Source organism: Ambystoma mexicanum, chromosome 1p, assembly GCF_040938575.1.
Source record: "Ambystoma mexicanum isolate Mex_15411 chromosome 1p, UKY_AmexF1_1, whole genome shotgun sequence".
NCBI lineage: Eukaryota > Metazoa > Chordata > Amphibia > Caudata > Ambystomatidae > Ambystoma > Ambystoma mexicanum.
This window is the reverse complement of record NC_090921.1, coordinates 165,105,431-165,131,843: the sequence shown is the minus strand read 5'-3', so window position 1 is coordinate 165,131,843 and position 26,413 is coordinate 165,105,431. Positions and strand designations below refer to the sequence as shown.

Genomic DNA, 26,413 nt, shown 5'->3' with positions numbered 1-26,413 from the left:
GATGACTATAGACCCAAGTGTGCTGTATGGTAAGATACATTGCTTCAATACTTGTTACATGTTGCACAAAAGTTGCAAAATGGGAAAAGGAGGAAGGGAAACAAAGTCTCCCAGTACTGACTGTCTTAAGGGCATGTCAGTTTCCTCATAAAAAGTGAGTGAAAGCCCAGAGGAGTGCAGCTGAAGGCTGTGCTTCTCTGGCAAAGTCCGTCAATGGGGTCTAAACAGCAGCAAAATGTTTGGGGGTGTACACATGGAGGGAAAATTACATACAATTATGAAATCTTTCCTAACATTACTGAAGTCACTTGTGGGTGTAGGTTTTGTCTGTGGGCCATCCCAAAAGGGCCTCGTCTGATTCAAAAACTCAGTGTACAGTATTGAAATATATTTGTGTTTCTATTCTATTGCTCCCTTCTGAAGAAGGCTTTATAACTTACTGACAGTATTAATTGTTTATGCAAGAAACTGTAACTCTCACCTGACTCACACGGAGGCGCTGGCCTGGTTCGCGCTGCTGTGACCTCTTCTAAGGTGATGCGCAGGATTCGGAAGACGGACTGAACCGGGCCCCCAAATCTGGCTTGTCTGGCTCGCCCCGTAGCGTCTCACCTTAGGGTCTGGAAGGACGAGCTCTCCATCCTGCTTCTGATGCAGGGGCACATTGGTATCCAGTCACTTCACTGGATTTTCGGATTGGTGAGAACCAAACTTGCTTGGCTTCCAGGTAAGTTTTTTGATAAGAGGTTCCCCTTGTGTCCATGCATTAATGTACTAATGCTAGTGTCTTTTTCCCCATAGGGGCCGGGGTACGGAATGCCGGGGAACAGGCACCGACCCGAGATGAGAGGTGAAATCCTTGTAGAAATCAGGTAAGTCTTTAATGAGCGTTTTTTTGGTAATGTCTTTTCATTCGCTCATTAACGCTGATGTCTCTTTTTCCCCCTTATGGGCCAGGGTCCGGAAATGCCAGGATGCGGTGCGGACCCGAAATGAAGAGGGAATGAATCAACAGGTAAGTCTTAACATGGAGATTTAGCTTTCCTTATTCCCTTCTCTCTCTCACCTTTTGTTCTTGTCTTTTTCTCTCAAAGCGCTGGGGCGTGACTGCGAATCCGGATGATCGCTGCTGAACATGGAGGCGCCCTGTAAAGGTGAGTGGAATGCGCTGCAGCGATCGACGCGATGAGCTTTTAAATAAAAGTCTTCCTTTTCAGGATTGTCGGCAAGATGTCTCCGGGATGCGGATTTAGCAGGTAAGGACTTTTCCGTCTTCTGTTCTCTTCTTCTCTTCCTTTGCAGGTGATCCAGGATGCTGGCAGGCGTGGCAGAAGTCAGGATGCAGGAGCAGACACGGTGAGCGTCCAGCTGCTAGATGCAGAACAACGCGAAGCACGTGTGGCTGTTCGGGTGGGGTTTAAATAGCCTTGGAAGAAGTTCCAGGTATGTATCCTTACCCGACCACGCCCGGATGGTAAATTAGTCCCACAGGTAAAGTAGTTCCTTTTAGGCCTCAAGGAGGCTGGGATCCTGCAGCATGGTCTGCATCAGGTAAGTGCACCCAAGCACACCCATAATGACCTGGCGCCTATGGCGCCAGGACTGATGTCTTTTATGAGCCTAGCGCCAGGACACTGTCCAAAGGGCCCCTATATGGGGTTGCTCGGTCCTTCCCTGGGGACTGGATGTCCACTTTCAGGGACGCAGGGCTTGAACCGGCTCCACGGGAGCGGGCATCATGACAGAAACCTTGAGTATAAGAGTTTATTTGAATACCTTTAACTGTGAATCTTTGTAACTCCACTACAGCTCACATTTCCCCTTTTGAGATCAACATGGCTGCTCAACACGCTACCAAAGCTGTGTAGTACAAGCTTATACCAAAGGTTGGGTTGCCTATACCTATAGTCATAGTTGTTTGTAGTGTTCCCAGAGGGTACTGCATTCAAACTTTGACTAACAGTTGTCTCGCCAGCCCTTGTTCTCTCTCTGCAGTGGTGGTCGAGGGAAAATCTCTTGAAGGGAAAGGCCTTCACCACCCCTGCAGTAGAAGCCGCTGTCACGACAGACTCATCCCTCATGGGGTGGGGGGCTGACCTGCTTCAGCAGACGGCGCATGGCGTGTGGGGAGTTAGCCATATTCAAAGCACTGAAAGCCTTTCAGACACAGTTACAGGAGAAGACCGTCCTGATTCTCACAGACAGCACCACAGCCATCTACTGCTTGAACAAGCAAGGTGGCACACACTCTCCAGGGCTATCCAAGCTGTCCCAGAACATTTGGAAATGGGCTCTCAAACACAGGATGTTCCTGTTGTCTCACCACGTTCCAGGGGAACTCCATCTTCTAGCGGACGTGCTCAGTAGAGACGTCTCACTGCCCGTAGAGTACGAATGGTGACTACACCATTAACGTTTTCGCACAATGGGGTTTCCCAGAGATCGACTTGTTTGCAACTCTGGAGAATGCTCAATGCCAAGATTACGCCTCCGGGTACCCCCAGAAACGATCTAAGGGGAACAGTCTCTGGATAAAATGGTCAGGGACATTTGTTTAGGCTTCCCCTCCATCCACGCTCCAGACTCCCCTACTCGAGAAGATTGTGCACAAGATGCACCAGGAACCAGTCACCATGATATTGGTGGCCCCGCCAACCCTGGTTCACTCATATGATGGAGATGGCCCTAGAAACTGCCTTGCCCGTAGAACATGTTATCTCAGGACAAGGGGGAGACTGTAACGCTCACCTGATTCCCGCAGAGGCGCCGGTCTTGACTGGATGAATGCCGTATCTTCAAAGGTGATGTGTAACACACGGTTGGCTCTTTGGGCTGGACCTCTGTGCACTGTATGTCTGACTCGAAGAGTAAGATGTCTTGGGTAAGTGAACGCCGAGCTCTCCTTCTGCCTCGGGGCAGGGTGCCATAACCAGTTTCTTCACTGGATAAGGGTGCAGGCCTCTTGACCTCAGAGGACTGCTGTCCGTCGTTAACTGCACGAACGGTAAGTTCTGGGCACTTCAAATGTCTTAAAAGTATTTTGTAATGATATCTCTTGTTTTGCAGGGTTCCGGCGATGGCGGATGGCGGGCTGATGAGAGTTGAGGATCGAACCCGCGTGAGGAATAGAAGCGCCTGGAAGCACGTAAGTAAGCGCTTGTAGCCTGCTTCACGATGCGCACTAACTGTCCCTTTTATCTTGCAGGTGCAAGTTCGGAGCTTTAGAGAAGCTGAAGGGTGCTGGAATACCCACTGGATTCGGCGTGGGAAGGAGTAATGGCACGTGAGTAATAAAGTTGCCCAATGTCTTTAAACGCACCTTCTTTTGTCTTTCAGATGCGGGATGCAGCGCCGAAGGCCTCCGGAGCGTGCGAAGAGCTGGTAAGCTTTTGTCTTTCAGATGCCGGAATGCAGTGCGAAGACCTCCGGAGCATGCGAAGAGTAGGTAAGCCTTTGTCTTTCAGATGCCGGAATGCAGCGCGAGGCGTTGGTGACAGCCGATGGACCAGGTAAGAGAGGCGCTTCCACTGAAGACCGTAGTGCTAACCTGTTCTTTCTTTGTCTTTACAGGTGCTGCTGAAGACTGGATTCCAGGATGGTAAGCCTTTGTTCCCTTAGGTCCAGGATCAGAAGCAGAAGACACGATGAGCGTTCTGCTGCAGAGAATGCAGAATAACGCAAAGCAAGATTCATCCATCGGGTGTGGTTTAAATAGCCTCCTGTAGTGCTTAGGTGTCTCCTTCCACAGCCACGCCTAGGTAAGAAAAGAGTTCCTGCTTTCCAGAAGAGTTCCAGTGTTCTGAACCTAGGGAGTGGCTCCTGCCCCACCCAACAGGAAAAGTAGTCCCAAACAGAAGAGGATCAGGGGTTCAACTGGCAGGTAAGTAAGCAGCATGGTCTGCTTCAGGTAAGTCCACCCAAGCATTATGAGCCCGGCGCTTCCAGCGCTGGGACTGGGCATCTTTATGAGCCTGGTGCCACTGGCGCCAGGACAGGGTCCAAAAGGTCCCAATTGGGACTGGCTGGCACTCGGAACCGGGGTTATGGGTCTGCTTCCAAGGGAGTCGGGCAAGTCCTGATCTTTTGGAAGCAGAGATCATGACAGAGACTCGTCACCCAGACCAACAAACCCTGAACTTGGCGGATTAGCTCCTGAGTTCAGGCACCTACAACTCCCTCAGATGCATGAACATATTTAGGGAGGCGAGAAAACCCAGCGGATACTGCTGCTCCAGTAAATGGTAGCGCTTTGTGGTGCAATTCCAAGGGCATCAATCCTATTGACTGCTGTCTGACTTACATTGTATTGTACCTAACTCACCTACTAGACTCCGGCCCGATTTTTTAATTCCCTGAAGGTTCACTTAGCTGCTCTCAGCCTACACTACGTCACAACAGGTGTTGTGGTGGAAAATACCAGTTATTAAGGCTTTCATGGAAGGGGTTAAAAGGATTAATTCCCCCCATTTCTAACCCGGTTCCTGGGTGGGACCTAAATGCGGGATTGACTAGACTTATGGGGTCTCCTTTTGAGCCTATGTATAAGGCAAGTCTCAAAGATCTTTCCTATAAGACAGCCTTCCTAGTAGCTATCACTTCTATAAGGATAGTTGGTGAACTACAGGCCCTTTCAGTTCTAGACACTTTTGTTACAGTTCAGAGATAAGGTGGTTCTGCGCACTCACCCTCGATTTTGCTCCTACATTTATTTCCAAGTTTCATGTGAACCAATCAGTAGAACTGCCTACTTTCTTCGAGAACCCCACTAACGTGGCCGAAAGAAGCCTACACACATTAGATCTGCGCAGGGCAGTCATGTTTTACTTGGAAAGTACTAAACAACTAAGAAAAAAAAACAATTTTTTGTTTCAATGGCAGCTGGTATACAAGGGGTTCCTGTCTCTAAATCGGTCATCTCAAGGTGTATTGTCAACTGCATCACACTCTGTTTCTCTCTTGCTAAGAGAACTGCCCTTCAAGCCTAGAGCACATTCTACTGGAGTCACTGGGGCTTCCATAGCTTTCATTACAAATGTTCCCCTAGAGTCCATTTGCAAAGCGGCAACCTGGAGTTCTGTACACACCTTTACAAAACACTTTTGCCTAGACACTCATTCTAGATCTGATTCTCAGGTGGGACAAGCAGTATTAAGACATCTTTTCACTACTGTTCCTTCTCACAACCCACCTCCAACTCTGGGTACTGCTTGCTAGTCTATGCACAGCATGTGTTTCTAAACAGATTAACAAGCATCAGAAGACCTGCATTACTCGCCGTAATGGCATTTCTGATGTTTGTACCTGCTTAGATTCACATGCGCCCACCCTTCCTCCCCGATCGGGTGGAAGGAACATAGACGTCTTACTACTTTCTCTCTTTAATGTACTCAATCACGATAGTCATTGGGCTATGTGATGGCTGAAAAAATACAATCGGAGTGACCCTCGACGCGTGAGGGATTTTGGGTACACTACATAGTTACTGCAGCAGCATGGGTTTGCTACTCCATAACACTCCGATCCAATCAGGGGACTGGTGATGGTGATGTATTAACTGGGCAAAATTGTGATCAACAAAATGATGGTTTAAACAAAAAGTTTGTAAAAAAAAAAAAAAAAAAAAGTTCAATTAAAATAAATAACTACACGTCACGTTGGAGATAGTGTTACAGGCATGCCCACGTCGATGTCCCCTTTCGATTCTCGAAAGACGAGATGCAATACTCTACGGTTACTACTGGATGTCGGACTATATACACAGCAAGTGAATCAAAGTAGATAGTCATCAGAAATGCTATTACGGTGAGTAATGCATGTCAACTTACCTTGTGTACATCACATAAATGTATATTTTATTATAACTACAAGTGTGTGAGAGTTTCTTTGGGCTAATGTATTGACTGGGTTCATTTTACTTACCTACAGCTCACATCCTCCTCATAAGATGAGCCTGGCTGCTCTGCTATTATACCAAACCTTTGGGTAATACAGCCTTATATTAAGAGTTGGAGCCTGTATGCCAACGGATAGTTTTATAGAGTCTCACCTTTTGGTAGACTTTAGAAAACTCCCCTAACAATGACATCCCATTTATGAGGTTTTCAAGCTCTATCAATCTTTCTTTCAATCACTGGGCTCTTGGTAATGCTTGTTCCACGTTTCCCCCAACTGACAACTCATGCCAGGAGAATTGTAACACTCTTGCCTCCTTGTTTCTCTCACAATCTCCCTTTGCTTATGGCAATACTGTTTCCTGGGCCCCCAAATGGCATTCCATGTCGGAGAGTTGTACCAGGTTCACCTTCTCTTTTCAGTTCTACTTGGTTGATATGCTTGTCCCGGGCCCCCTACGCTTCTAGGCTGACTCACTGGTTGACCGTGTGGCAGCTGTGATGTGCTTGCGAGAGGCCAGCTTCAATTCTGGGCAGTCTCTCCTCTGGTCCCTGCGACAGTTCTCCTGTCCTTCGGCGCCAGGGCCCGCACAGCTCGGCAGGACCACATCTCTTCTGACAGAATGCTGCACATAGTTCCCTTTCGCTCCCTCGAAGTTCCTTTTCTCCGACGCCGCCAATCTGCTTCTCTAGTGTTCCCGCGGCTCTTGATGGGATATCCTCTGCCACCCGCCTGTAACGCTCACCTGACTCCCACGGAGGCGCTGGCCTGGTTCGCGCTGTTGTGACCTCGTCTAAGGTGATGCGCAGGGGTCGGGAGACGGACTGGACCGGGCCCCAAATCTGGCTTGTCTGACTCGCAGAAGTATCCTTCTGTAGGTGAAAATAGGGGGTTAACTGTCTGCAGAGTAATGCAATCGGCCTCCCACTTACCCCTCTCACCCTCCTCAAAACCCTTCTGTGCTTCCCCGTAGCGTCTCACCTTAGGGTTCTGGAAGGACGAGCTCTCCATCCTGCTGCTGATGCAGGGGCGCGTTGGTATCCAGTTACTTCACTGGATTTTCGGATTGGTGAGAACCAAATTTGCTTGGCTTCCAGGTAAGTTTTTGTTAAGTGGTTCCCCTTGTGTCCATGCATTAATGTTCTAATGCTAGTGTCTTTTTCCCCATAGGGGCCGGGGTACGGAATGCCGGGGAACAGGCACTGACCCGAGATGAGAGGTGAAATCCTTGTGGAAATCAGGTAAGTCTTTAATGAGCGTCTTGGCAATGTCTTTTCATTCGCTCATTAACGCTGATGTCTTTTTCCCCTTAGGGGCCGGGGTCCGAAAATGCCTGGATGTGGCACGGACCCGAAACGAAAAGGGAATGACCCAGCAGTTAAGTCTTAACATGAAGATTTAGCTTCCCTTTTCCCTTCTTTCTCTCACCTTCGTTATTGTCTTTTTCTCCCTAGGCGCTGGGGCGCGACTGTGAATCCGGATGGTCACTGCAGAACATGGAAGCGCCCTGTAAGATGAGTAGAATGAGGGGCTGCAGCGATCAATGTGATGTGCTTTTAAAAATAAATGTCTTCCTTTTCAGGATCGTCGGCGAAATGTCTCCGGGATGCAGATTTAGCAGGTAAGGCCTTTTCCTTCTTCTGTTCTCTTGTTCCCTTCCTTTGCAGGTGATTCAGGATGCTGGCAGGCATGGCAGAAGTCAGGATACAGGAGCAGACACGGTGAGCGTCCAGCTGCTAGATGCAGAACAACGCGAAGCACGTGTGGCTGATCGGGTGTGGTTTAAATAGCCTTGGAAGAAGTTCCTAGAATGTGTCCTTCCTCCAATCAGGTATGTATCCTTCCCCGACCACGCCCGGGTGCTAAATGAGTCCCACAGGTAAAGTAGTTCCTTTCAGGCCTCAAGGAGGCCGGGGTTCTGCAGCATGGTCTGCATCAGGTAAGTGCACCCAAACACTTTCATAATGTGCCTGGCGCCTATGGCGCCAGGACTGACGTTTTCTATGAGCCTGGCGCCATAGGCGCCAGGTCACTGTCCAAAGGGCCCCTATAAGTGGTTGCTGGGACCTTCCCCGGGGACTTGATGTCTGCTTTCGGTGACGCAGGGCCTGAGCCAGCTCCCCAGGAGCGGGCATCGTGACAGCACTCCCCCCCCCCAAAACCCCCACCCCCCCCCAAGGTTGTTCCCTCTGGGGGTTTTGGTTTGTCTGGGAAGAGTCGGTGGAATTTCCTGACTAATCGAGGTGCATGCACATGGTCACTGGGTTCCCATGACCTCTCCTGAGGTCCGTACCCCTTCCAATCAATTAGGTAGAAAAGCTTTGACCTAAACATTTTTGAATCTAAAATGTTCCTCACTTCGAATTTGGGTTCCCCATCTATTTGAATAGGTTCTGGAGGTTTGAGAAGGGACACATGAAAAACAGGGTGAATTCGCATATTAGCTGGTAAATCAAGTTTAACCGCTACTGGGTTAATTATTGCCGTAATAGAATAAGGTCCCAGATATTTTGGGTTAAAAGTTCGGGGCCCTTTGAGCGGTAAATGTCTGGTAGCTAACCACACTTGATCCCCAATCTGATACGGAGGTGCTTCACTCCGATGTAGGTCAGCATTCTCCTTGTATTTTCTCTTGGCGTGTTGTAAATGCGTGGTTGCCTCTTTGAAGGCTCGGGTAATGGTAGAATGCAGATGTTCTACTGCGGGCACTCCGAGGTTCTGAGGTGAGTCGAGGTTTGAGGTTCGAGGGTGACGTCCAAACAAGGTATAAAAAGGACTATGGCCAGTTCCAGAGTGTACCGAATTATTATATGCGTATTCGGCTATCCAAAGAATGTCTTTCCAGTTGCTTTCAGATTGCTGTAACATACACCGTAAGTACTGCTCAAGGGTCTGATTTGTCCTCTCATTCTGACCATCGGTCTGAGGGTGGTGACTGGTCGATAATCTTACGTCGATTTGTGCCATTTGACAACATTTGCGCCAGAAGTGGGAAATGAATTGGCTTCCCCGGTCAGAGATTACTATAGATGGGAATCCATGTAGCCGAACAATATTTTCGAGGAATTCTTTGGCTGGGACAGAAGCTGAAGGTAAACCTTTCAAAGGAATGAAGTGGGCCATTTTGGATAACAAATCCACAATTACCAGAATGGTATTGTATCCCGAACAAGGAGGCAGCTCCGTAATAAAATCCATTGATAGGGTGTGCCAGGGTGCTGGCGGTACGTCTAGAGGTTGGAGGAGACCGGCTGGTCTTTTCTTTTGACCTTTATTTTGGGCGCAAACACCACAGGACATCACAAAAGATTTAACATCTTTTCGCCAAGAGGACCACCAGAATTGTCGTTTCACCTTTTCCATTGTCTTGGCAATACCAGGGTGTCCCTCTATTAATGTATCATGATAACCGGAAATAACTAGTTCGTGTAAATCCTTGTGTGGCAGGAATAAGCGTCCTTGGTAATAAGGTAAACCATTATCTATGGTAAAGTCTGATCCCTTTTGTATCAAATCTTGTAGGACTGTAGGGTCCAGGAGTTGTTTCACTCTGACTTGAATGTCTTCAAGCGTCTGCAACGAAGTCATGCCTAGAATTCTCTGTTCGGGAATTATTGGTACTGGTTCTGAGTTTGTATCAGGTTCTCCCATTCCAATTCGGCATAAGGCGTCTGCTTTGCCGTTCTTGCAGCCAGGTCGATAGGTAATCACGAAATCAAATTCAGCGAAAAACAAAGCCCATCGGAGCTGCCGTGATGACTGAGCCTTGGCGGTTTTCAAATACTGTAAATTCCGGTGATCAGTGATCACTGTGATGGTATGTCGAGCGCCAAGCAGGTAATGCCGCCAGGCTTTAAAAGCGGACTTTATGGCTAACAGTTCTTTGTCAGTGATTGCATAATTAATCTCTGGTGCCAAGAATTTTCTGGACCAAAATGCTACGGGATGCAGTTGGTTGGTTTCGGGATCTCTTTGAGACAGAACTGCTCCCATGGCTAGGCTGGATGCGTCAGTTTCGACGACATACGGGAGATCTGGACGTGGGTGTTTCAATATAGGTGCGGAGGTAAACTTAGCTTTTAAATCCTGGAAGGCCTGCTCGGCTTCTTCAGACCATTCAAAACGTTTATTTTTCCTCAAGAGTGCAGTAATGGGTTGTACTATGCGTGAAAATTCCGGGATAAACCTGCGATAGAAATTGGCAAAGCCGAGCATGCTTTGAACCCCTTTTACAGAGCTAGGTGATGGCCATTTGAGGATGGCATCCACTTTTCTTGAGTCCATTCGGACTCCTTTGGGTGTCAGGATGAAACCGAGAAACTCAACTTCTGTGGTATGGAAAACACATTTCTCCAGTTTAGCAAATAGTTTGTTTTGGCGCAGTTTTTCCAGAACTACCCTAACGTGTTTTCTGTGATCAGATTCCAAAGAAGAGTACACTAGAATGTCATCGATATAGACGACAACACAAACATCGATGAGTTCCCAAAGGACATCATTCATGAAGAATTGGAAGGCAGCAGGCGCATTGCACAACCCGAAGGGCATTAACTGGTATTCGAATAATCCATACTTAGTACGGAAGGCCGTTTTCCATTCGTCGCCTTCTTTTACTCGCACCAGATGACATGCCCCCCGGAGGTCTAACTTGGTGTTATGCAAGCGTCCTTTACCTGGTCAAGGAGTTCAGGGATCAGAGGCAGAGGATAACTGTTTTTAACCGTTATCTGATTCAATGCGCGGTAATCAATACAAGTTTTGAGGTCGCCTTCCTTTTTAGGCACGAAGAACAAAGCCGAGGATGCCGGGGACTTTGACGGGCGAATAAAACCATTGGCGAGGTATTGATCCAAATATTGTCTCAGATGCAGGTTCTCAGGTTCGGTAAGGGCATAAATCCTGCTACAAGGGGGTTGTGCACCGGGCACCAGATCGATTTGGCAATCGTACGATCGATGAGGAGGTAACGTGTTGGCCTGTTCCTTTTGGAAGACGTCCTGAAAGTCTTGGTATTCCGGAGGCAATTGCATGGAGGCAGAGGTTACAGATGCTAGATTAATCTTCAGGTTTTCTGGATAACAGGTTTGTGCACAATCCGGGAAGGTTATTCTCTTAGCTCGCCAATCAATTCGAGGATTATGTGTCTCTAACCAAGGAATTCCAAGAATAACCTGAAACTGTGGGGCCTTGATTACATCAAACACAACTGCCTCCCGATGGCCGTCGGGATCAATAAGAGTCACCTCAGTAGTGGAATGCGTTACCGGTCCAGAGGCAATTTCATTTCCATCTACTGTGGTGATGACGTCTTTGCTGGTTTTAGGACGGAGAGGGAGGTTAATCCTGGAGACCAACTCACGGTCCACATAATTTCCAATAGCCCCGCTATCGATGTATGCCTTTATTGCATGCAACTGCTTAGGCTGTTCTGGATCTACGAGAACCATTGGCACTATGAAATGCGAGGTCTGAGAGTTTTCAAGCTCGGCAAGCGGACCCCTACGCTTGTCGGGCTGAGTCGTTTCCCGAAACAGAGTCTTCAAGGTTTTTATCAGCGGCCCCTACCGCCTTTCGGGCGGTTTTGCCGGGCAATCTCGTAGAAAGTGTCCAGAGTTCCCACAATAAAGACATAACTTTAATTGCCGCCTCCTTTCACGTTCCTTTTGAGTGAAAGGTCCTTTAACCCCACCAATTTGCATAGGCTCTGAGACATCAACTCCCTTGGGGTTAGCGTGGGTCTTGACCAACACCCGGGTCTCAAACCGGGACCGATCTGCTTTTCTGTTCTGGAGTCTGTGATCCAATTGGACCACTAAGTCTATAGATTCTGTGCATTCTCGGGGCGGATTTACAACTTGGGCCAGGACATCTTTAAGTTCTCCACGTAAACCTCGATAAAATAACATGATTCTCTTATCCTCTGGCCACCCAGTTTCTACAATTAGTCTATTAAAGGTTGCAATGTAGGATAGGAGATCCTGATTGCCCTGTTGCAGGGATAGAAGTTCATCATCCAGAGCCTGCCCCTGAGAGTGACGAGCAAATAACCTTTCCATGCTTGCTTGAAATCCTTGAAAATCATGGAGAATCGGATCATCCTGAGTAACCAGTGGAACTGACCAATCGGCAGCGCAGCCGCTGAGATATGACAATACAAGGGCTACTTTGGTCTGATCATTAGGGAAGGCCCCAGGCCTGCATAGGAAGTGCAAACGACACTGATTCATGAATACGGCGAATAGTTTGGGGTCCCCAGCAAAGCGTTCGGGTGGGGCCAGCGGCATGTTTCCAGGTAGATTAATATGCACAGGGTTACTGGGAACCACAGGAGCGGGGTTCCCTCCGGAACCGGGTAGAGGAGTTTGTCCAGCTTGACTTTGCAAAAGCTGTCTGGCCAGGTCATCAGTTCTTTCCTTTGATATTATTAATTCCCTCTTGAGGGCATTAGTCTCTTGACGAGCGGCATGTACTTCGGCCCGTAATTCCCCCAGTAATTGGGCCAACTGATCAGTCTCAGAAGTTTCCATAGCGCCTGGGTGGGAATTTGTAGGAAGGCTTCGCGTTCTGTAACGCTCACCTGACTCCCACGGAGGCGCTGGCCTGGTTTGCGCTGTTGTGACCTCGTCTAAGGTGATGCGCAGGGGTCGGGAGACGGACTGGACCGGGCCCCAAATCTGGCTTGTCTGACTCGCAGAGGTATCCTTCTGTAGGTGAAAATAGGGGGTTAACTGTCTGCGGGGTAATGCAATCGGCCTCCCACTTACCCCTCTCATCCTCCTCAAAACCCTTCTGTGCTTCCCCGTAGCGTCTCACCTTAGGGTCTGGAAGGACGAGCTCTCCATCCTGCTTCTGATGCAGGGGCGCGTTGGTATCCAGTTACTTCAGTTACTTCACAGAGTACGAGATATGCCTAGGTTTCTCCAAGAAGAAGATGATGAAAGACGGGCCTAGTAGGCTGCCAGCATGGCTTACCTTGAACAAGGCCTCTGACCCGTGCTCAGAGCAGGGTCATGTCTTGTCGAGGACCGGTCTTCTAAGTCTTTTCAGGTCGCCCCATCCATGGGGGTCCAATATAAAGCCAAGATCCACAAGTCCGGCTCCACCTTGTTCGCCGCTATTGCAGGTCCCATTTTGGATAGTACGTGATCAGCATCACCTTCCGTCTCCATAGCCGGCCTAACGTCTACCTCCTCTTCAAAAAGGAAGTAGTCCACCCCGGCTAAGCTTCGGGAGAAATCCAGTAAGCCAAGGACAGTGGAAAATAACTTGCATGGTTCTGACTAGGCTCTTTGGGGGGAGGGGGCCCTTTGAGCCTGTGCCTCAGGCCCTACTCAAGTTTCTCTCGCGGAAGACTGCTTTCCTTGTGGCCATCACCTCTGCTAGACGTATAGGTGATATCCAGGCCCTATCCTGCAACCAACTGTACCTGACATTTTACTTTTCACGTACGAGTACCACCCTGTCATGCCAAAGGTACCGTCAGAATTCCACCTCAATGACCCTTTGGTGTTGCCTGTTTTCTTCCTGAAACACTTGTCGCCGATAGATATTGACTTGGACTCACTGGATGTTGCTCGTGCCTTGAAGTTCTGCGTGACGTGCACAAAGAGTTTTCGGAAGACTTAACAATTGTTTGTGAACTTTGGTCCTGTGAACCATGGGAATGCCTTGTCCAAGGCTTTCATTTCAAGATAGCTCTCCGGCTGCATCATGCACTGCCATTGGTTGGCAAAACGACCGCTACCTGGCCGTCCGAGATCCCACTCCACCACCAGAGCAGTGGCTGCGACGACAGAGTTCCTAGCTGGTGTGACACGGCTGGACATGATATGACATTTATAACGCGCCTATACACAAGTGTTTCACGCACACCTTCACGAAGTTCTACTGTATCAACAGATTCCAGGGAGTAGTCCAGAGTCGGCCAAATGGTGCTACGCAACATGTTCGCTTGAGTTGAGTCTGTTCCAGAGGTAAGAATTTTCTTCTGTTGAGCCATGGCACCTCACATGGTTGTGTAAGGCTGTACTGCTGTGCATTCGTTATTCATGAGCATGTGAATCAATGCCAGACCCATGCTGGAGAACAATAGTTACAGGTAAGTAAAGTAAACCTTTTTCTTTCACAAACCCTCTTAGATTCTTTGGGCAATTTAACTACAAGTGCTACAGTCCATCCTCCCCCTCACATAGCCCGGGGGTTGGATTACAGTTTTGCTCGATCCCTGCAAGCAGAGTGCCAAAACCGACGAGCCGGCTCGTCGGTGGCAACCTGGAGCGGTTTCCACTGACAAGCCGGCTCGTCGGTGGCACTTAAAGGGTTAAACATGTTCCATAGAACATCTATTCATTACAATTTATTTATTTCCATTTTTTTCTGTATGTAAATATTGCTAAAGTGCCTATAATGCGAATACCAACTCAACTCAATGCCCTAGCAACAAAATAAGTGCTAATGATAGCTTTGTACAGTAGAATGTGCAAAATAGCAATATATAAAACACAAACCTAAATCAAATCTTCATTAGTGTTCCATAGAATATGTATTCATTACAATTTAGATCTTTCAATTTTTTTCCTCGTGCAAATATTGCTAAAGTGCAATGTGCTAAAGTGCCTACAATGCATAAACCAACACAACTCAATGCCTTAGCAACGAAATGAGCGCTAACGTTCGCTTTGTACAGTAGAATGTGCAAAATGGCAATATATATAAAACATACCTTGCTCCTTATCATGCCTTTCCATATAACTAAAGTCTGCCTTGTGAATAGATACAATAGGACTGTGATTAATTGTTCTAGTTTGTCAATAAAAGGACACGCTTTATATAAAATGTAGATCATAAAATCTATAACCAATAAAATGGATGCAACACCAAATTAAATTCCTTTGATATCAATATAGTGTCTCACATTAATACTGTCACTACATATTTTCTAAACTAGACAAATGATCCTCAATTATATGCAAAAAGCAAGCGAGTAATACAACTAATGTGTTTTCTCCTCACTTACTACGTAATCATAATAGATCCCTTGAATCACTAGTTACCCCACTATAAAATTTACCAAAGGCCAACCTTCTGGCTTTTTCCCAATGCACACAGTGAATAACAAGATGCTTAAGAGTTTCAGGTTCATTAATACATGAGCAAAAGCGGCACATACCATCAGATCTCGACATTTTTTGAGTACCAGTATTGAATACAGTTGTACGTATGAAATTGATTTAGCTTGAATCTCATATACAGAGATTGTGCCTTATCACAAGGAAAGCATAATAAATAAGGTGAACACGGTTGTTTTTTATCATAAATCGGGCAGGAACTGTAATCCTTTATGATCTCAATCATTCACGCCCAGTCATATGAACCGGGCTTGAACATAAAGTGCGTTTCCCTCTATATTTTTCAGGAATGCTTTCATTTTAAGATCAAAGTGTACATTTGCTGCAGGTTGAGCAGTAGTTATCATTTGGGACAGGTCTAAATACAATGAGTTACGAGGAGGTGTAATCATTTTCATATAGTTCGTCAACAGCCTCCATTGGTATTTAGACGATGGAGAATTGAATCCCAATTTGTGTCTTAAAATAGATTTAGGGTTAGCATTCGACAATCCAAGTGTTCTCTTCCATATCTTTCCTTGTAATTGATCTAGCAGCTTGTCAATATCTAAAAGACACATATGGAGGCCATAGATTAAAATCGCTTCAACCTTGAGAGTATCAAATTCTAGAATTGGCTTAAGGTAAAACTTGCAATATTTGCAAAAAAATATTCTCATCTGCGACAAGAGGTCTGATCTTTAGGTTTAGAAAGTCCATCCACATTGATAACCAAGAAGTGTCACAGAGGTTATAACTTAAGTTGCGAGTTGTTAAAATGCGCTCTATTTGAGTTCCTTGGACCATTTAAAGGGTTGAATCTTCTTCCTATTTGTAAAGAGTATAATGCTGGATTTACTCGCATTCGTCTGCAGGTTATATTTTTGCATATATATCGAAGATATTTGCAATTTTTTTGTAAGCCAAACCGGGTTCTATCGAAAAGGATCAGATCGGAAAAAGCCATCCAGTGTAGATGGAGCTTATCGGGCCTGACTGCAAAGATATTCTCATGTTTCCATGTCGTTCAAGTCACACAAATGGAGATTGAATAAAATGGATGCCATGTTACATCCTTGTTTCACTCCAATAGGAGTGGGGATTGCATTCATAAGTAAGCCTTCTTGGTTGATGTGCACCTTGTAATTAGTGTTGGAGTGGAGCATTACAATCATACCAATTATGTGAGACGGAATATGCAGATCTACCATTTTGTTCCACAAATGGTTACAAATAACTCTATCAAAGGCAGGGGTCATGTCTAATGATGCCATGTATATCGGGCCATCTTGTCCGTTTAGATGTTTCTAGGATGTGCGCAAGAATGGTTGGGTTAAGTGAGGTACCCATGTGTTTTCCAAATTCCACTTGGAAGCGAGAAAGTGCATGATCTCTTATAAAAGATTCCAGTACATTCTGAATTGGAATAGAAAACACCTTTGAAGACGCATCCATTAGTGCAATGGGACGAAAGTTGGAAGAGTCAGAAGGGGATCCTTTTTTGTAAGTGGGTATAATGATGAGGTTAACCAGAAGTCAGATTCCTTTAGCGTTAAAAATATGATCAAACTTTGCTTTAAGAATAGTAGCTCAGAAATTGGGATCGTCCTTAAGTACACAAGCTGGAGTTCCATCGGGGCGCAGCTTTTGAATAATTAAGTTTGGAGATTGCCCATCGGACATCCCCCATTGACCACGAACAATGTCCCATAGGTACACAGTCCCAATATTTTTCTGAGACTTATAAGTGTGCCAGAGGAATTTGATATTTAGATGTCATATAATCCTACCACACCTCTGCTAAAATTGGTGTCTCAAATTTAGGACCTGTTACAGAATTGGTCCTTATAACAACCCAAACATTTTTGATATTTTGTTTGCGTAAGTGTCGAAGCATGTGCTGATTGTCTTCCATGTACAATTTAAATTTAACTGTTTTGATCATGTTTTTTTTCTTGTGTTTTTTTTTATCTCGAACTAATCTGCTTTTTAAGCTTAAGAATGAGGCTTCCATCCTCGATGTAGTTTTCAATTTCCTCAGTTCTTTATTTTTTTCCAATTTCAGATTTTCCACTTCTTTGTTAAATGTTTGATGGTTTTGCACTTTATTTTAAGTTATTGGCTTGCTAGGAGTTGTTCCATTCCTCAATTTGTTAATTTGTTGCAGAGGTATTCCATGATATGCATCCCTTTCAGACAAAATATCTTGGTTAACCATGTAAGTCAGCTTCCTACATAAATTGATATTTCAACGAACCGAGACAGATTGACGTTCCATTTCCACTGAGGCTAAAGTTGGCATACTTTGCTGTTGATTATAAGGAATGCTCTTATCCAGGTGTATAATCATATGGTCACCCATTATTATCAGAGACCTATAATGCTAGTTTATAATCCAAAATAGTCAATAAATGACCTATTTAAGCCTTTTTGCCTGAGAAGCACAATTGATTCTTCTTAATAGAGACCATTTGAATATCCCATTCAGACAAGAATTTGACCCAACAATGCCCTATTGTCATTGAGCTCAATTCAAAACTCCCCTGTTTTACACATTTGGTTACCTTCCCCATACATACATGTAGAGTTAAAATCACTTTTCATAAATGGTATAAATCACCACCAATTATAACCTTGTAGTTTTGATTACAAAGAAAGGCCTCTTCAAATAATGTATTCAAATTTGAAAAAAGCATCATTTGTGTTATGCTGATTGGATTCCAATATATGCACATTATTAAGAGGGAAATCTTGTTTTCACTATTTATGATTAGCTCTATGACTAACAGATCTTCCGAGGAAAAGATCAACTTTGTACACACTTTCATCCTGTCAACTAAAATGGCAAGACCCCCAGAAGGTATGCCTGAGTGACCAATGCTGGTTGTGTAAAGGTAGTGTATCCATTCAAGTAGAAGTTTTTCTATTTCATTGTCTCTTGTAGTAGAATGATTGATGGTTTAGAGCTATACGCCAAGTCAAACCAAGAGATTGCATTGTTAAACCCACAGGAATTCCAGGATTTTATAGTAATATCCTGGCTACGTTGAATTGTCTGGTTTCTGCTAGTAAGAACACTTTTCATATATGGCTCTATCCATGATAGGCCCTTCATAGCACTAGCAAATAAGGAAAGCTGCGCCATACTTTCATCATTTGATAGTTTTTAGGAAGATCAGAATTGGACGTCAATTCATTGCTGCCGTCAGTGGGCGTATCCTTTGACTCTATAAACGTATGCAGTGACTCCTTTGATTTAAATAAGTAAACGCTATATACAAGATGGGTTAAGTCTGCTCGCTGTTCCGAAATCAATTCAATAATGATGAGTGCAGTTTGCAGATCATTCTATTGTTATTTATGGACGAAGGCGCCCATTTCATGTCGTCCGAGTTTAAACTTCTAAGATGAGAAATCTGTTTAGATTTTGAACATATATGAGCGGTTAAGTCTAGACCTACCATTGATATTGATATCACTCTCCCAGCCATTGATGTTAGTCATATCAGGTGTCAGTTCAGTCAGACTTAGATCAGTTGATGTGCCAATATTTGGCTTACTGTTGACGTCATCAATAGGTGTCCTAGAATCATCAGAGATACTGCTGACATTATCCTTAAAAGGTTTAACGGGTCTACTGTGCAGAACTTCATCCGGCTGAGGAATCTTATATTTCTCACATTCTGAATTCAAGGTCTTAATAGAGTGAGATGATTTTATGGCATCAACCCCCACACCCTTTTTTGTTGCGTATAATGTGTAAGAAACTAGATATGTGCGTTTGTTTGGTGCTGTTGGCAGTATTTAACAGATGATGGGGCACCATAATTAGATAAATTAATTCATTAGTGGTAAGGGCTTCCACTCCCCTATCTACCACTGGCTTAATTTTTTTCTAATCATCTTTTTGTATTTTGGTCAATTTGGTATAAGCATTCCATTTTCGCCTTAGATGGCAGTTCCTGTTCTTTTAATTGTAGATACAATTTACTCTCCTCATTTAATTGATTGAGGTCTAAAATCACATCCTCATTGGAGATGTTGCAAAGGGTTCTTTCATTGGAGTTATGGCCATTGTTCTTACTAGAAATTGGATTTTTTTTCTTTTTTTACTAGTTCATTTTTCATTTTCCTACGAAGCCTTCTTTTCTGTGCTCTTAATTCTAGGCGCTTAGCTCTACGAGAGATACTGCTGAGACCCATTACCAGTATCTGTGTCCGCTATTGATCCTGAATTTTCAAGCTCCAATGAGCAGGCTTTATCAGTCTGTTCAATTAGGTCTATGAGTTGGGTCGGGCTATTAGGTGCATCATAAATGGATACAATGTCCATGTCCCTCCTCTGATTAGACTCCTGTCTTCGCCTAGAGTCGCCATGAGAAACTACATGTGAAATTTCGATTTCAATCATTCTTTCGTGGTGGGTTTTAACTACTTGCGCAAGATGAATTGGAAAATCTCCATGTGATCTATCACAAATTGTATTGGTGTTGCCCAACACATTCTCGTAAGACCTACTGTTTGGGTCATGCGAAGCATGGTCACCACTTGTTTGCATCGACCTAGAGCTTAATCCTACAATGGAAGTTTGTGTCATACTTGAAGTTACAAGGACAGGTTTCACACCAGTCTTTACAGGGTCCTTCAACAAACAATGATTCTTTGTGGAGCTACCACTGCCCTAAACACATTTGTCTATTTTTGTCTTAGGCTCTCTCCAAGCTATACTGCCCTCGTTTCCGCAACAACCCCAACATGGCGACTGCTACATGGGGTCATTCAGTCACAGGGAGAGGGCAGACTGGTAATGATGATCTACAAATCTCTGTTAACCGACACGTCCCCGCTCCCGAAGGCACCCAAAACAAGATGGGCGAAATCCCTACATATGCCAATACGAGACGAAGAATGGGACTACATTCTAGCACAAACCCAGAACGTTTCTCTAAACACACGATCTAAACAAATACACCTTAAATACGTCCATCAGGCATATCACACCCCCACCAGGCTACACTCCCACCACCCCACTTCCCCTCCATCATGCAGTCGCTGTGACGCCCCACTAGCAGACTTCGTCCACCTCGCATGGTCATGTCCAGCTATACATCAATTCTGTGAGGCGGTACTGGAAAAGACGGTCGCAATCGTAAACACGCCCCTTGAGCCCAACCCCAAGAACACACTTCTTGGACTCGCCAGACACCTCCCGCCTCCAACGAGACAACTAAGCGGGCTACTATTGCTGCTGGCGCGTAGAAGGATTGCAGTGTCATGAGGGAAAGGGACCCTCGCTGATAATACAGCAATAGCTAAAAGACATATCCTACTGTCAGGACACAGAATCAAATTTTATCAAACTATTGCCCTTGCACGCACGACCCCCCTGACATTTGGGGTCCCTACATCATCTACTTAATGTCCACCGCAAATAGTGACTCTTCACGAGAAGCGTCCCCGGGACCCACCATGGACAGGCCGGCCCACATTCCAGTCCGTGAAAGAGGAAGTATCGGCCAATAACCACTAAATCCTGGTCAAGATTTTCACCGTGGGGGCGGGAGGAGGGGATGCGGACAGTGGGGCACCTGTTATTACTATGTTTCCTTTGTTTTCCTTTGTCCTTTTTACTGTACAACCAGTTGAAAATACCAAAAATAACGTTTAAAAAAACCAAACAGAATGATTCTGGAGCAAGGATGAATCCTTCCAACCTATTTAATTTTGCTAGAATGTCAGAAAGGGATACTTTGATATCTCTAATTTCGTAGTGCATAGTCTCATGGCTTTTGTGCAGTAAATTTAGAATTTGCATCAAATCTGGAAAAGAATAATTATCCTTTGCATTAAGATCATAAGAAGGTTCACTACAGGCAGAGGAAGCACTGCGACCAGGGTCCAACCTGATGTGATTCACATCCTCTTCATTCGTACCATGACAATAATCATCGGAGTTAGGAGGCCCTAGAGCAGCATCATGTACTGACTGCTTAGACAGAAAAGTTGGAGAACTAACGGTCATTAAATGCGACAGCCTGTTGCCCATGTTTCTGTGTGATTGGTGCTGTTCCAAACGTAAAGAGTTTGATTTGCAATTATTGAACAGACGCACTACCTCCATATTGGTAGGTAGGTGAGCGGCTGGTGTAGATGGGCCAAGCGAGAGTCTAATACGCTTACCCAATTCTGCCATTATGGTGGGAGCCAGCATAGATATATTTGAAATCGAGGTGTTAAAACATTCAGCAGAGTTTAATATCCTAGAACTGTTTGTGGGTGTCAGATTAGTAAGATTTGCAGCAGGAAATGTAATCGCATCATTCACCTCATGCAATGAAAATGTTATGGGTTCGCACTGAAGGTCATGGGCCGCAGGAACCTGAACACACATGTGAGGTAATAGCATTATGGACCATTATGACCAACCACTTCTTGCGTGCATCTGATGGAGTGTCCTGTACCGGTGCTTTCCCCTCATCATTTACTCTCAAATCCTCTGGTTCAGACATATTGAAAGTATTTGCCAAAGTGTTACCAGTGTTCTACTTAATGTGTCTACCACTTCTGAGACCTCTAACCATCCTCTTAGAGTATGCAGAAAAAATTGTGTTACAAATGCACCTTAGTCCAAGTCGATGTTTTTAAACGCTACATGAGTAAGTTGAAAGAACTATGAACATGAATCGTGCGCAGTTTCCTTTTATTGCTGCTATTTCGAGGTTCGCTATTACTACCATTTGCTGCTATTTTGAAGTTGGCTGTTATTAGCATCTGTTGATACTTCAAAGTTAGTTGTTAGTACCATTTGCTGCTATTTTGAAGTTAGCTGTTTGTACCATTTGCTGCTTTTTTTAACCTTGGCTGCGACCAGTGACCACCCTGTGCTACCCCATACTGTCTCCCCCGACCCCCCTTTCACTAATCTTTTCTTCTCACTCCTCCACGACACATAAGGCCCTCTCTGTGTGTCTCATTTTTTCTAACTGTTTCTCCATTGACTATCCTACCCTTCTCACTAAGTCTGGTACAAAGAGGTTCAAAAAGAATAACTTGGCCTCTAACCCTGGTCTCCCTATCGCTGACACCTACTCAGCGCTTCCTCCACACAAACCCTCTCCAACATAGTCTTTTTCGTTCCTTCCTTTCGTACCTTTGGACTCCTCATATGGTCTCTGTGCTCTTTCCCTTCTCTTCCTCACCCGTTAATGGTGGCACCCGGTGGGAGGCACTCCTGGATGCCTTCCACTCCTCTAAGGTAATCATTAATGTCTACTTTAATGGCACCGTCATGGTCCAAGGCCCTCAGGCCAACCTTCTCCTCTTTGATAGACGCTTTTCATGCCTCACCAATTTCCTTTCTTCTCCTGCTGTCCCGTCTCTCCCTTCTTCAGCCTCCTTGCCTCCTCCCTCTGCCTTCTCCTTGACTACCTTGCCCTCTCCTTCCTCTTCTGCACCCCCTTGGGCTCCTTCTACAGCTCTGCAGGGCTTACTTCTGATTTGTACCCCTGCCCGGAAGTCCTTAAAGGATGGCAACCTTCTCCATATTGCCACTCTCAACTCTAGCTCAGCTGTCAAACAATCCTCTGACATCTGCTGCCTCCTGAAAGAACTAGACCTTGATGTCCTCGGTCTCACCGAGACATGGTTCACGGCCAGCTCTGGTACAAACTTTGACACTCCCCTCCCTGATGGCTAGAAGATCCTCTCTGCCCCCAGATCCAACCGTTCCGGAGGGGGTGTAGCCTTGATCTTCCCGGAGTGGATTCCTGCCTTTGTCATTCCTATGCAGGCCTACTCCTCTTTCAAAGGCCTTGTCAGCAGGCTTTCTCTCTTACCGTGGCTACTATCTATTGGCCACCTGGTCAGATTACCTCCTTCCTTTCTCAGTGGGCGGACCTCTCCTCCTCCCTCCTGGCCTCGACCACTCAACTCCTCCTCCTTGGAGACTTCAACCTCCATCTAGATGCTTCCTATCCCTCCACTGGACTCTTTCACGACCTCTGCAACTCTTTCAATTCTCCTCTCTGGCCCGACTAACTCTGCAGGGCATACTCTGGATTTTCTGATCTCTTCAGACCTCCCCCTCTCTATCCATCTGACCACTCCTCTCTCCTGGAGTGATCACTCTCTCCTTTCCACACATCTCTCCCTCTCTACCCCTCAGGCCAAGCCAACCCCAACACGTCCACCTACCTTCTCCGTCATCTGTCCATGAAGCGTGTCAGTTGAGGCTTTCGCTACCACTTTTTCTCCCCCTCTTCCTCTGGCTGACTTATATCCTGATATTCTTGCCCCCGTCATGAGGATCCGCTTGATGCTCAAAGCCGAGTGCAACTCTTGGTATGACACTGAACTAGTTACCCTTAAACGCAAGTGTTGGGTGGCTGAGGGGAAATGACAGGCTTCTTGTGCGTCCTCTGACAAACTGCCCTGCCGCCTGCTCCAAAGACAATACCTGCTCCTTGATCAAAATAAGAGAGCCTGTATCCAAGCCCACGTCTCTGCGCCATCTAATAACTCTCCCAAACTCTTTAAAATCTGCAAGGAGCTGGCCAACCCTGTTGCAGTCTCTCTCTCTCCTGTTGTCTCCCAGGCCCTCTGCATGGCCCTCGCCTCTCATTTCATCTAAAAAAAACCCGGACAATCTGTCCACCCTCTCGTCCTCTCCTCCCCCATCTCTCTGCTACCTCTGGCCCCGATGCAGCCACCTTTTCTCCCTCTTTCTCATCTTTTCCTCTGTTCTCCCCTAAAGAGATTTCCAGACAAGTCTGATCTATGAACGTCTCGTCAAAACAAGTTCTTCCCTGTTCGTCCAAAACCATCAAGGACCACATTGACATCCTTGCCCATGCTCTGGCCGACTTCTGCAACCACTCCTTCACCTCTGGAGCTTCAGCCTCCCCTCTGAAGCACTCTCTTCTGCACCCTCTTCTCAAGAAACCTACAGCCGACACCTCTTGCCCAATCTCCTTTCCTGGGCAAACTCCTGGAAAAGCTGGCCATCTCCCAGCTTGATCTTCACACCAATTCTGTTGGTTGTCTCCATGACCCTCAGTCTGGCTTCAGAGCTGCCAGAAGCTTGTAAACTGCTCTCCTGAACATCCATGAAGACCTGTTCTCCAACCTTGATTCTAATATCCCATCTGTCCTCATCCTACTCTTTCTTCTGCCTTTGACACGATCAACCATGTCATCCTGCTCAATCTTCTCTGTGATAGCTTGGGTTTCACTGATCAGGCCCTGTCCTGGCTAACCTCCTTTATCTCCAAACGACTTTCCCAGGTCCAACCTGAGGCCTTCCTTTCCTTGATCTCACTTTCTGCCTGTGGTGTTCTCCAGGGGTCTAACATCTCTCCCTGGCTTTTCAACCAATACCTCGCACTGCTCGCCCACTGCTTTGCTGCTCTCTGCTCAAACTTTGTGCTATACGGATGACACCCAACTTGCTTTCAGGCTCCCCTCTGCCACCTCTTCTCCCTCTCTCATCTTCGACCGTCTGCAATCCAGGAGTGGCGCACTGCCAGCAACCTCTGCCTTAATGCCAGTAAGACAGAGATCCTCCTCATCGGCACACCTGCACATTACCTTCCCATCACTCTCTGGCTGACCTCCCTTGGCTCTGTCCCTGCTCCCACTTGCCAGGTTAAGAACTTCGGGGTCCTCTTCGATTCCACGCTTTCCTTTTCATCTATGACGTCTCAAAAAAGTCTACCAACTGCACCTCCTCGCAGGTATTCTCCCTTTCCTCCCCTTCCCCCAGAAGCTGACTGTCTCCAGAGCACTGGTTCTCTCTAGGCTGGACTATTGCAAATGCCGCTTTCTAAATCTGCCTGCAACCACTCTCCACCCTCTGCATCTCATCCCAAACAGGACTACTGCAAGACTTGTCATTGGCCTCAAGCCCTGGGTTCGTATCCCTCCAGCCCTGAAATCTCTTAATTGGCTCCCAGGGAGGCTGCATGTATTAAATTCAAGACCCTTTGCATTGTCCACAAGGCTTTCTTGGGCCTGTGGCCACAATGCCTTCAAATCTCCCTCCGTAAATACCTTCCTACTCAAGCTCTTCACTCCTTCATCTCCAATTCTCTCAGTGTCAGCCGCTTCTCCAAGCAACAAGTTGGGGGTAGATCCCTTTCCTCAGCTGGGGCCTCCCTCTGGAACAGCCTCTCTGAAACTTGAGGAGAACCACCTTTGGTTCCGTAAGCACCTCAAGACCGTCCTCTTTGCTTCTGCCTTCACGCTTCCTCTCCCCTGCTAATCTGTCTACTTTAGCACCGGGCACCTGGTTACCCTCTGATTTCAGGCCCAGATCCCAGCCGCCCACCTGCACTGCCTCCTGGCAACCCTTGCACTTAGTTCTGTATCTGCTACACGACAGTCCCCTTCCAGCACTTTCAGACACTGGTTGGCTACACCTTATTCTCGCACTTACCACCTGCTGGCCGCACTCCCTGTTGTTCCATCATGTGTTCAGCACTTTCCACTCCTCCCCTGGCCCTCGCACTTCCCGCTTCCCTCTCCCCTTCACTTGCATGTTCTCAATGTCAATGGGCCTAGTAAGATTGTTGTTTTGTCCTCCCTCGTTTTCCCTCCCTTGCATCGTCACGCTCTGAAACACTTGTGTATGGGCGAGATACAAATAAAATATATATCATATCATATCTGTAAAATCAGCTTGTGTGAATACATCTGTTAACTCTAAACAATAGTTTGGTTTATATGAATAAACCTATGTGTGAACTGTATTTTTCTGTTTCAGAAGTGGGGAGCCAGGAGTTATTCCATCTATGAACAGGTCGATGTCTGTGCCAGATTCAGGGTCCATGTGGGACTTACATACCTCAGCTTCACAGCAAGCAGGTGACTATTGCGGCGTTAAAATGCATTCAACAAATAATCTAAAAAGATAGAAAAAGTATGTTACTTACCTGTAATATTGTTGACGTTTTCTGGAAAATGTTGCGCCACCACAAGAACTTTCCTAAATTTGTCCCATCTCCTGAGAAGAACCTTTTGTGGCTTTTGTACAAAAGGTCCCATTCAACATTGGTATTGGACTTAAACAGCTGTGCTATTACTCTTGTGAACTTGTTTCCCTTACTGCATCATTGCTTACATTCCTTTCAGGCATTTGTTGGGGATATTTATCATTTATCATTTATATGCTTCATTCCCTTCTTGTGAGACCCCCAGAACGTTTTGTTGGACTTCTGCACCTTTTTCTTTAAGTCCTGAATGAGTGGAGCCTTTTTCCACTCATTCCTTCTTGTGGGCTCTGTCTTTTTGAACTCTATTCTTTGTATTCTAACTGTTCTATTGAGTCTGTCTGCTCCATAGCTCATAAAAAGGCCTCTGTAATTTACTATTGCAGCACACAGCTCCTTTTAGGCAGTGTTGTTGGGGACCCTAGTCCT

The 26,413-nt window shown here is 46.0% G+C and overlaps 1 protein-coding gene across 4 annotated transcripts in view; it reads left to right on the top strand.

The window, feature by feature from the left end:
• Positions 1-26,413, top strand: part of GIGYF1 (GRB10 interacting GYF protein 1) — a 1,784,248-nt gene that overhangs the window by 1,210,219 nt on the left and 547,616 nt on the right. For 3 of the 4 annotated variants that reach the window (XM_069645982.1, XM_069646001.1, XM_069645973.1), the window contains one exon: positions 25,759-25,859. In XM_069645982.1, coding sequence (XP_069502083.1) covers positions 25,759-25,859 — 101 coding nt within the window. The remainder of the gene's footprint in view (positions 1-25,758; positions 25,860-26,413) is intronic. The other variant, XM_069645992.1, reaches the window with a different exon arrangement.